The sequence below is a fragment of the Carcharhinus amblyrhynchos genome, chromosome 1 (genome assembly GCF_965287045.1).
Source record: "Carcharhinus amblyrhynchos chromosome 1, sCarAmb.v2.hapA, whole genome shotgun sequence".
Lineage (NCBI taxonomy): Eukaryota > Metazoa > Chordata > Chondrichthyes > Carcharhiniformes > Carcharhinidae > Carcharhinus > Carcharhinus amblyrhynchos.
The window spans coordinates 110189214-110201273 of record NC_137324.1 but is presented as its reverse complement, the minus strand read 5'-3'; the positions used below and the strand labels follow the sequence as shown (position 1 = coordinate 110201273).

The 12060-nt window shown below is 40.0% G+C and overlaps 1 protein-coding gene across 7 annotated transcripts in view; it reads right to left on the bottom strand.

Moving 5' to 3' along the window:
* mapk10 (mitogen-activated protein kinase 10) overlaps nucleotides 1-12060 on the bottom strand; it is a 258892-nt gene that overhangs the window by 17061 nt on the left and 229771 nt on the right. For all 7 annotated transcript variants that reach the window (XM_080191025.1, XM_080191032.1, XM_080191042.1 and 4 more), the window contains 4 exons: nucleotides 10239-10421; nucleotides 8597-8721; nucleotides 3269-3332; nucleotides 1127-1204 (listed from right to left, as the gene is read on the bottom strand). In XM_080191025.1, coding sequence (XP_080047151.1) covers nucleotides 1127-1204; nucleotides 3269-3332; nucleotides 8597-8721; nucleotides 10239-10421 — 450 coding nt within the window. The remainder of the gene's footprint in view (nucleotides 1-1126; nucleotides 1205-3268; nucleotides 3333-8596; nucleotides 8722-10238; nucleotides 10422-12060) is intronic.

Genomic DNA, 12060 nt, shown 5'->3' with positions numbered 1-12060 from the left:
AGGTCAGAGAATCCCAGCCAAGGTCTACCCCAATTCATCTGTTTCTGTTCCTTGCTATAATGCAGGCAAGACTGGAGACTCTCAGCTGAGGGTGGGCATGCGAGTGGGCAGAATCAACTAGGTGAATACTGGAAATATTAATAAGCTTTCCACCTCAAAATGTTAATTACATTTAACCAACCCATCCTATCAAGTGAGGGGGGAAAAGAAATAATCAAGATAACAGAGGGGTCTGATAGCCTAACAAAAATGATTGAAAAAGGAGAAAAATAGCTTAAAAATTAATCTTCATGAAAACCATAATCAAGTTTAAAATGAATTTCTAAAGAAAGCAAAAATTTATTTAACTTCAAACCAGATTGCTTAAGTTATATTTATAGAAAGCTTTTAAAGGCAAAGGGACAGGAAAATGAAAATGTTCCTTATATGTCAGAGCCCTAAATCAGTAATGCACTTGGGAGGATGATATTTTCCTCGTTTAACTAATTTTAGACTAAAAGGAGATATGAGAGTATCAACTTTTCCACTGGAATTAACAATGAACTCCACCCCATCAGTTAACCTGCACATTTCATTTATTAATTAGTTGGAGCTTACTTATGGACAGAAATTTCCAACATTTGCAGCAATGCCCCATCCTGAAAAAGGTGAAAAAGTTGATGAGGTAGTCATCACACAAGCGAAAAATGTTAAAAATCTGAAAATGTTTCAAACACATTGGTAAAGACATATTTTACGGCATCAGTTATGTGAATTCTTCGTTTGTGCCTGTTTGCGAGAAGGAAATCACTGCATTGCAAACTATTTACTGCCCTCTAGTGTCCAGAAATGGAAGAATCACCAACCATGGAGCAGAAGATTCAGCCCCATGTTAGAAATATGAGCAATGCGCCAATCTTCTTCTTTGTTGTGCTGTTACCTTGCTTACTGAAGTGTCATTTTTGTTCTTTTCTGGTGGTTTATGATAAAACAAATAACCTTTCAGTTGCTGAAAACTATAAATTGATGATTAAATGCAATTCTGGAATATACTAATGGAAACAATGGAAAATGGCTGAATAGGCTGTATATAAAACAACATCTGAGAATAAACCTTACTATTTGTGTACAGGGTTATTGGATTTACCTGAGGGAGACGGCTGCCCCTTCACAACACCATTTTTAGTTTTCTCCTCAAAATCCATCACCTCCTTGTAGATTAATTCTGTCAAAAACAGAAATCAGGTCAATTTAGCATATCTATTTCTTGTGACTCTTGGTGGTTTTTACTACAGAAACGATATTACCATAACAGTATCTACATAGGCTACCCCTAGAGTGAACACGAACATTGACCAATTTAATCATCTATACCGTGAGCAGGCACTCAGTACTTACACAAGTCACATTAAACAATACCCTGGCGTTTCAATCACTTTGACATGATGTTTCTCCTGGGAGGCAAAATCACATTATCTTTGGAGCTTGGCCTGCCTATTTAGGTATCAGTTCATTTGACGCTAGCAAGGTATTACATTGACCCAAAAGTGTACCCATCATCAATGGCAGATAATGGTTGTGAATCCTATTTGCTTAGTAACTGTAGGCTATTTTGTAGCAAGGAAGATTAGAGGAATAATTTCAAAAATGGAGAATGTGTGTGTCTGTGGGGTGGGGCAGTTGGGGGGGGAGGGGGATCTGAAATTGTGCCCCCACCTTCCTTCAATTCAGGAAAGGGATCTGTTGTTTCGGGTGGAAGGATTGGCTGAGTGTTCACCACATTGAACTTAAGTTTAAAAATTACACTCTATCATTCAAAGGGTGGCACAGTGACAGTGGTTATCACTGCTGCCTCATAGTGCCAGCGACCCAGGTTCAATTCCGATCTTGAGGGACTGTGTGGAGATTGCACGTTCTCCCTGTGTTTGCATGGAGTTCCTTTGGTTTCCTCCCACAGTCCAAAGATGTGTGGGTTAGTTGGATTGGCCATCCAAAATTGCCTTTTAGTGTCAGGGCAACTAGCAGGGGTTATGGGTTACTGGTATAGGGTGTGGGTGGGATTGTTGTCAATGCAGGCTCGATGGACCAAGTGGCCTCCTTCTGCACTGTAGAGATTCTATGATGATCATGCTACACAGCAAATCTGGCGTCATGGCTGGGAACCTTCCAAGTTCACCTCAGGAATTCCAGCCAGCACGTTCTAATACACTGAGCAGGGCATATACTCTTGCAAGAGTCATCATACGCTCTGATCTGGACCTACTGAAGGCCCTATCAAAGGAGAAAGCAAGTGCTTACCCTTTAAGGAAATTTCTTGATTCTTACTTGGGGCGAGGATGTGTGTAGGGGAGATCTATCCGATCTACTGTGCAAAGTCTGGCTCTTGGCCATTCCTGCTCAGGCAGGCCTGTTATGTACCACCTCCATGAGATGGCTGGTCCAATTCTGCCACTAAAGGAATGGGCACTTGCCTCTAATATTTAAAGTATCCTATTCCCCATTCACTGGATTTGGTATTGGGTTTTCAGGGGACAGCTTGGAATGATAGGCTGAGCCACATGGCCCACTATCAATTCTGTGGAAATTCAACGCCATCTTTTTCCTCAATGCTCTGCTCCCCATCTCTAATGTGATTGACTTGAGGTAGGGCTTCAGCTGTCACAGGGAGTGCAGGAGTCCTTTTGTTTTAAAAATCTGTAGTGTAATGCCCACGAATTATTCTGACATTGAAATCAAGGGTCTCTTTAGTAATCTCAATAACACGTTCCTATTTCCTATATTCTGCTCCTTTGGGATAAATTCTATGTGTACATTGTTTCACTTAATCGAGGCCAGTATCAGCAAGTAACTTAAACATGTATTGCTTGTATCTTTGTAAACATGTATCTTTTGTTTCTTACTGTATGTTTACAGACAGTGGCTGAAATCTTCCATCCTCATTTTCGGCTGGGATTTTCCATCGCTGCTGAGAGTGAATGGAGTTTTGGCTGGAACGCCAAATTTTCTGTTCTCGCTCGCAACGGGTCCCGCCACGGACAAGACCAGGGAATCCCGCCCAGTAAATATGACGCAGTAGGTTTTTCAGATTGTGCTCAAGCACAGCACTGGTGCTGCAGATTGAGTCTGGTTGTTATAGAAAGCACTTATTTTCAATTCAATTGATTTACACCTATCTATCCATCATTTTTCATAATTTAGTGAAGATGGTAATATTCATCTTGCTTGGAAATTTTTATTTAAGATTATCAACTTGCATATGATCATGATTATATCCAATGTTTCACATTACCTTTCCATTCATCTATACTGTGCTCTCTTTCATCAAGCTGTTTATCATAGATCTGAGGAGGAGGCTACAAAATAAAGGACACATATATTACACAGCATGGTATAGAAGTGTGCATTTTAGTCCATCTCGCTATTGCTCATTAGGAGAGACAGAACTATCTACTTTTTAAAATCATCCCCAAGCTGCATTATTAATTTTTATATCTTAGAAATTCCTGTTCCTGTATAATCAATGGGTTAACAGTGAGTTAATACATGCCAACCTACAGAACCCAGAAACAATGACAAACAGTTGCATAACAGCTGATGCAGCCCCAAAAAGAGCTAGCTGACAGCTCAAAAAGCATTATACTGATGAAAATGTTACACTTTGTCTCTGGATTTTGTTTCTTCCCATCAGCTGTGTTATCTGTCACCATACTATGTGTATAGAGTTCAGATTGGCTTTCTCTGGCTTATTTTGTTTATGGGTTCATTGGTTTCCTATGCTGGGTTAGCTGATCTAAAGATGTTACTGTTCTCACAAGCCAGTAGGAGCGACATATTGGGCTTTGGGTGCACAGCAGTCAGCCATTAGTGACAGCTTTCTGTTTCATAAGATGCTGATTTACGCTGTGATCGTCAGCTTTGTGCTGTGTGTTGTCTGCTGTTGTTTAGGAGCCTCACTCCGGAGCTGTGTTTGCTGCAGTAGAGGACAGGTGTTAGAAAATGCACAAGTTACTGTGCCCAGTCTGATAGTAACTTCAAATCTGCACCATGCCTATCCCTGATAACCTTTCACCCCCCGCCCCTTGTTTACCAAGAATCTATTCACCTCTGCCTTAAAAATGTTCAAAGGCTCTGCTTCAGCCTCCTTTTCAAGAACACAGTTCTGAAGATCCACAACCTTCTGAGAGAAAACAATTCACCCCCTTTCCATTTTAAATAGGTGACAACTTATTTTTAAACAATGACCCCTAATTTTAGATACTCCCACAAGAGGAAACATCCTCTCCACATTCATCCTGTCAAGACTCCTCAGGATCTTACATGTTTCAATGAAGTCACTTCTTGCTCTTCTAAACTCCAGCAGATGCAAATGTCGTCTGTTCAACATTTCTTCATAAGACAACCTGCCCATTCCAGGTATTAGCCTGGTACACCTTCTCTGAGCTGGTTCAAACGCATTTACATCCTTCCTTAAATAAGGTGACTGATGTGTACACAATACTTCAAATATGATCTGACTAGTGCTGTATATAACTGAAGCATGACCTCCTTACTTGATAATAGCATATATAAATGATAATATTCTATTAGTTTTCCTAATTACTTGCTGTACCTGCATACTAGCCTTATGCAATTCATGGAGTAAGACATCCAGATTCCTCTGCACCTCGGAGCTCTGTAATCTTTCATTATTTAGATAATAAACCTCTCTTTCATTCTTTGGGCCAAAATGGACATTTTCCAACATTATACTACATTTGACGGTTCTTTGCCCACTCACCTAACCCCTTATATCTCCGCATGTCCTCATCACAACTTAATTTCCTACTTATCTTTGTGTCAGCAGCAAATTTGGTAACCATCCCATCCATCCCCTCATCCAAGTCATTTATTTAAATTGTGAGCAGTTGAGTTGAGATCTCAGCACTGATCCCCATGTTAAACCATTGTTGCCAACCTGAAAAAGGCCCATTTATGCCTACTCTGTGCTTCCTGTTAGCTAACCAATATCCATGCCGATATGTTATTTCCTATACAACGAGATTTATTTTCCACAATGACCACTGATGCAGCGCTTCGTCAAATGCCTTTTGGAAATCTAAGTGCAGTACATCCACCTGTTCTCCTTTATAAGAACATAATCCACAGCACAAGTTACTTCCTTAAAAAGACTCCAGTCGGTTGGTTAAATATGACTTTCTTTTCACAAAACCATGTTGGCTCTGCCTGATTGCTTTGAACTTATCTACGTTCTCTGCTACAGCTGCAATAATAATAGTTTCTAACATTTTCTCTATGATGTTACACCCAACCAGTATTCGAGTAGAAATCAAATAATGCATGAAAATCAAGGCCACACTAACTTTAATTGTTAATAGCGTTTTACTCATTATATAGTGATCTTTCAGAAGGCAATGGCATATCTCGGTCATGCCTCCTTGATAAATGTCAGCCTCCTTACCTGCACTATCTTTACCAGGCTGCTGTGCCCTCATGTAATGGAGCAGCAGAGTTTAAGACCATGTATATGTCACCTGACACCACTGACAGCGCTTTCCTGCTTTTGGTGATCTTCTTATGCCATGCTCTGTGCTAGAGTCACACTGAATGTAGTTCCTGTTGTGCCAAAAAATGTGGAAGAGAAAAGGAAACGACTGGCCTGTGAATGAAAACTCTAGCTTAGTTACTGCAATCCCTCCAGGAACACTTGCTCCCTTTGGGCCAGATGAACCCATCACTTTAGTAACAGCAGCAAGTGTGGCAGTTTAATTGCACAAGCACACAAATTCACAATGTTAGTGCTTCCTTCCAAATTGTGCTTACAACAATTTTGGTAGTGTTGGGAAATGCAGCAATTATTGGATATTGGAAAGTCATGACATGTTTGTTCAGTGGGAAAGATGATAAAGTAAATGATGCTGCAATCACTAGCTTGATACAATAAGGAGAGCAAATTGATTGAAGCTACATGTAATCCTCAATCTAGTTCTGCACAGGCATAATAGATGGGGGAGGAGATGGCTTACTGCCACCAGCAGCATGCTGTATCTATAGCATACATTGGCAGGTATGTTTAGATGTGATAGCTCTGCAGAGGAATCTCCTCTCATTTATTCTGGGATAAAAGGTGCCCTGACTTCTAGACTGCTGATATGCTTGATGCTAAAATGAGGGGGTAACCAGCTGATCTCCCTGGCATTGCTTGGTTGATGTTCTTCAACATCCCCCATCCTCACCTCTGAGAGAATAATGGCAGTTCAAAATAACACAAAGTAAGTTTTAAGTTTATTTATTAGTGTCACAAATAAGCTTACATTAACACTGCAATGAAGTTATTGTGAAAATCCCCTAGTTGCCACACTCTAGCACCTGCCTGGGCACACTGAGGGAGTTTATCATAGAATCCACAGTGCAGAAGAAGGCTATTTGGCCCATCCAACTCTCCAACAGAGCATCGTTCCCAGGCCCTATCCCCATAACCCCGCGTACTTACCCCTAACGTACACATCTTGATACACTAAGAGGTAACTTAGAATGACTAATCCATCTGACCTGCACATCTTTGTACGGTGGGAGGACACCGGAGTACTCGGAGGAAACCCATGAGACACGGGGAGAATGTGCAAACACCACACAGACAGTGACCCAAGCTGGAAATCAAACCCAGGTCCCTGGTGCTGTGAGGCAGCAGCACTAAGCACTGTGCCATTGTGTTGCCCAAAGTAAATGCATGCCTTTAAGATTCCTCTTGCTGCTGCATAGTTACATTGCTTTTATCATCCATCTTAAATGGGCAGATTGAACCTAGGGCTGAACAACCAGTGGATCCTAAAAAATCTATCTGATATGAAGCAAATCCCGCTGTTTCTCCTCCTGTGAAGACTTTTAATAATAGTTTCTAACTTTAATAATAGTTTCTAACATTTTCCCTATGATGTTATACTTGGATATGACTCCCAAGCAACAAACAATTTGTCTAAGTGGCTTATTTTTCTGCATGAGTTTAGACAATACTTGGAAGCATTCCAGATGGGACATCAAACCCAGGCCAAATCCCATCTTCACATGACATATGGGACTACAGTATGGAAATGGGACTAACTACATTATTCTGCAGAGAGCCAGTATGGGTTTGATGGGCCAAATGGCCATCTTCCATGCCACATGATCTTTAACTATCAGGGAAATAAACCATGAAAGAGTCCAAGGGTACGATGATCAATTGTGGTATCCCAACTGCAACTCAGATTGGCTAATTTAGGCAGAAATTGACGGATCTACATTCTAACCTGGAGTTCTGTTTGATTTTCAAAATTGAAGTTGCCTTTGAAACTTTTGATATTTACTTGAAAGACTCGTGTCCTTCCTAACAAATTATCTTCACTTTCTTAAAACCTCTGTAATTGCTCCAAAGCCTCTACAGAAATAAAAGAGAGCAGTTGACAGTTGGTGAATACTGACATATAGTGAATGGAGAGATTGATTCATCTGACAGTTCCTTGAACATTATAGTTCATCTTCAGACAATATCTAAGCTAATCAAAGAGAATTGAGCAATCAAAACTTGGCCCCTAGAGGAAAAAAAAACATTACTTGGATTTGGGTATAAGAGCCCAAGATTATGTTAGAAAGCCAAAGAATGAAGCTCAAGAAGTTTATAAAGCAAGATAATTTGTTATGTTATTACACTTCTGTAGTATGTTCCCTCATCCAGCTATTTACAATATAGCCAATCATTCTGTATTGTAATTCCATGCTTCCTGACCATCATGCTGTTTTGTTACCAAGTCAAATTTCTTCTCACACTGATAACATCATATTATCATTGAGGTTTATATTTCCTATTGTCGCCACATTTTATCGGGATTTAGTTCCAGTTCAAGGTCCAGATTTCATCTTTCAATTAGGCACTTCACAGCCTTCTAAACTCAAGATTGAGTTCAACGATTTCAGACCATAATCTCTGACCAGAAATTTTATTTCTACATCTTGTTAAACACATGCTTGTCTTAACCTTGTTTTTCTTTTCTTTGCTTTTGGACACGGCTGTTCATTATTCTGCTATTCTCTTCATTATTCTCACTCTGACAAATTGATCGCCAATAGGGAAAGAAAAATCCATTTAGTCAAAATTTATTTTTTAAAAATGTTCCAAAATGTCAACACACCTTCTTCACTCCATGGAGGAGAGAAAATGTTTGTCTGACATTTCCTGAATCTGTATGAGAGGGATGATCAAAGTGGTACGTGTGTCCAACCCCAACCTGTTACCCCTTTGCAAGTCTTACCTGAGGTTGGCTATACTGGGCCAGGAAAGTTGTTTTCTCTGACCCGCTCTGTCCCAGTATCATGCAAATAAGGTATGATGGACAAGCGGAGTGGTGGACCGGGTACACTGTGGATGTGAAGGAACAGTGTTGGAAAATCTCCCCATCCCATTTTCTCTATCACTCAGCCCACGCTGTCACTGAGGAGTCAATTGGATGCAGTGGTAAGCATATAGGTTTTTCTTTCTGAAGGACTCAGATAAGGTGAGTCAAATACCTTGGCTGTATTTATGCCATGATCCTAAATACCTCTGACTGTGAAACGTACAGGAGTAATAAGCATCAGGACTTACCGCCTCAACTTCAGCTGGATCATACCAGACATTAATGTATGGATGCTGTAAGGCTTCATCCACAGATATCCGTTTGGAAGGATCAATTACCAACATTTTGGACAGAAGGTCTCTGGCTTGGCTGGCTGCAAAACATATTTCCAAACTCTTAATCAATTTCCTAACAATATTTTTCCAGTACTATCTGCCTTCATTTTTGACTTGTAGTGTAACTTCTAGTGAGAAACCCATTCAAATGCCTAATGAAAACCCTTTTATATTTTATGCATTGATCATCTTCTATGCAATGGCCCTAACTCTTCATTCAAAACCTCTACTAGTTTCAATACATTAGACAGCAGAAAATCCTTGGTGCTGCATTGTTGAAGTTAGTGTCGGGAGTGGGTGCAAATCAATTCTGCCCAGACCTTGCTGAGGTCAGGATGAGGTCACCCAATTACCACAGCAGTGTTGGGCACCCACAACATTATGGGGGCATCTTAGGAACCTGTCAGAAAAAGTGTGGTGCGTAGACAAATATGGTAAAAGCAGCACTGACCATTTGGAAATGCTGCAATTGGCTCCAAATGGTTATTCCTTATAAGCTGCTATTAAGAAATCATGAGGACAGGATTTTGACTGGGGACCAGCTCATGATTCAGGCCACAAACCACTGGTGGGCTGCATTTTTACTACTCAAACAACCTATGGAGGGTGAACTCTGGAATGGTTTACTCAGCTGTTCAACAACCAGAAGTCTCAACCCAAACTGCTTTCATCATCACGAGACTGGCGTTCTCTTCTCTTACCCATGGCCACTTCAGCTTCAGTGACCATCTTTGGGGTTAACAGACAAGATCCTTTCTAACCAGATTCCAATAGAAACTTGCAGTTTGGGTTGGACGTGTCATATCCTGGACCTGGCTGATTGCCATGGGGCTGGGCCACACTGCTGGTTGACTTAGAACAAGGTTATCCTCATGGAAATTGAAAAGCTTTCATAAAAACATTCTCAATCTCTTGCATTTTTGATATAACTACAAGCTGTTGGTGTCCCTGCAGTAAATTTTTAGCCTTTCCCATGTTGTTTTCATTTTACTGCACAGTTATAAATCAAACATGCATCGATTGTATGATTGTGGGGATTTACCACACAAGTTTGACAAAATATAAAAAGTGGTGTTTGATAAGAGGTGTCAGGAATAGTTCTTTAAAATTAGTTTAGGTAGCACGGTGGTTTAGTGGTTAACACTGCTGCCACACAGCGTCAGGGACCCGGGTTCGATTCCCGGCTTGGGTCTGTGTGCAGTTTACATGTTCTCTGTGTCTCCTCCAGGTGCTGTAGTGCCCTCCCACAGTCCAAAAGACATGCTGGTTAGGTGCATTGGGCATGCTAAATTCTCCCTCAATTACCCAAACAGGCACCAGAGTGTGGCGACCAGGGGATTTTCGCAGTAACTTCATTGCAGTGTTAATGTAAGCCTACATGTGACATTAATAAATAAACTGACTTTCATGAGAACAAATTCTAAAACATGTAGGTTTGGGGGTTTTGAGTTTCAATTCAGATGTTTAGAGATTCCATTCAAGCATTTCTTTGGTTCATTTCCACCAAATTGTTCTGATAAACAACTGAAGACTAGTACTTACTCCTGTGCCTTACCTTTTAATTTATTGTGTTCTGAGTCTGCTGGAAAGAGACAGTTTGGGAAGAGCTTGAGGAAAGAGTGTCCTGTATACTTGGGCCTATTCTCCACGTAGTTACGAACAGTGGGTTGCAATTTCTTCATGAACTCTGGGGAAGGTGTCCCCAAATGCTCAATAACCTTATTCCATTGATCAATATCTGAATTGAAGAAGTTTAGGAAAATCTGCCACTGTTACTGGAAGATGAGCTACATTTAAAGATGAAGGAGATGAACAAAGATAAATCAAGCTTAAGCTTTTAATGTATTAAAGTACACTGTAATAACAACATTCTTGTCATATTTAGTTCTAGAGGTATCTCTACAGTCAATTCCTTTTTAGATATATGTATACACCCTTAAAGTCATGCAGATTGGCCAAAGAATTATTCCCTCTGGTTTCATGAAGGTTTACTAGCTATTGTAATTTAAAAAAATACACAAAAATTAATAGGAAAAGGAAATATCTTGTAATAATTTGCAACACATTTTGTAATATGTTATATATTTTGTAATATATTATATTGTATATTATATGTAATATATATTACATTTTTGTAAAGTATTATATATTAACCCTGATGATTTTGCAATGTCTTCTCCTTTTTGGGATATGCGTCTAGTCAGCGTCCACAGGTTACATTGTAGACCCCTGAGCATTATACTCTCAACTTGCCCCACACTCCAAAAGATGAGCTTTGAACACTGAATCCTCTTATCCTTTGCTGCAATTAGAATAGTGGGGCAAACATTCTCACAGTTAAGAATTAGAACATCCAGTGTTTTAAATTTTTTTGTGTGTGTTTTATGGGACTTTTTTCTGGAAAAGATTTTTCTTGCTGTTAAAATGGATTTACAATGCGTTTTGTCATCACTTGTGATGAATATTAGGACAGAGGTCAATACATGAGCAAAACCTGGGCCTGCCTGCACCTCAGATGTTTGCACTTTTGAATCCATTATACTGCAAATGTCTTCTTTCAAAGAAAAGATTAAATATCTTCAGTATCCCTGGCAGCTACATCGTGGGAAACAAACCCAGTTATGAGATGTCTCCCAATTCAATTATGTGTCAACATGAGAGCTATTTTCATGTACTCTCGTCAATTCATCTTTACAATCAAGGTACACACACCTTGGTCTTCTCAGGTATATTACAACAAAAGCAACATGTATCTATGTAACAACTTTAAAGCAGAAAAACATCTCAAGGAGGTGCATTCGTAAATAAATCAAAGCAGAAACAAAAGGAGATATGAGCAGGCCTGATCAAAAGCTTGGTTAAAGGTGAAGAACCAGGGGATGAGGGATTGAGGGAGGGCTTTCCCAGAGGATGAGAACTGATTAGATGGCCAATGATAAGTGAAAGGAAGGTAAGGTGAGGATAAACATGGGCCAGATTAGAGCAGAGAGATCGGGGATGGGATAGCAGAGCTGAAGGAGGTTGCACCAACAGGGAGGGGTGAGACCAAGAAGGGATATAAACATAAAAATAGAATTTAGTCCTTGCGACGGCCACCTAATATTTAATGCATAACATATAAGGAAGCTTGTTCTCCTGTGATAGTTTTCAATGCCAAAAAATTCTATGAAGGAGGTGCAATTCAACTTTCAATGTAATGTGGGGAGAGGACATGAAACTGACATTAGCGGATCAGCTGCCCTTCATACACTTCCAATTTTGATTTTCTTTAGCTTCAATGGAAAGAAAATTGAGCAGGATGTGCATGTTGGTGGCCAAGCCAGAATCATCCATTTCTCACACCTGCTGAGAATTGAACTCAGCCCCTAGGTTTATAC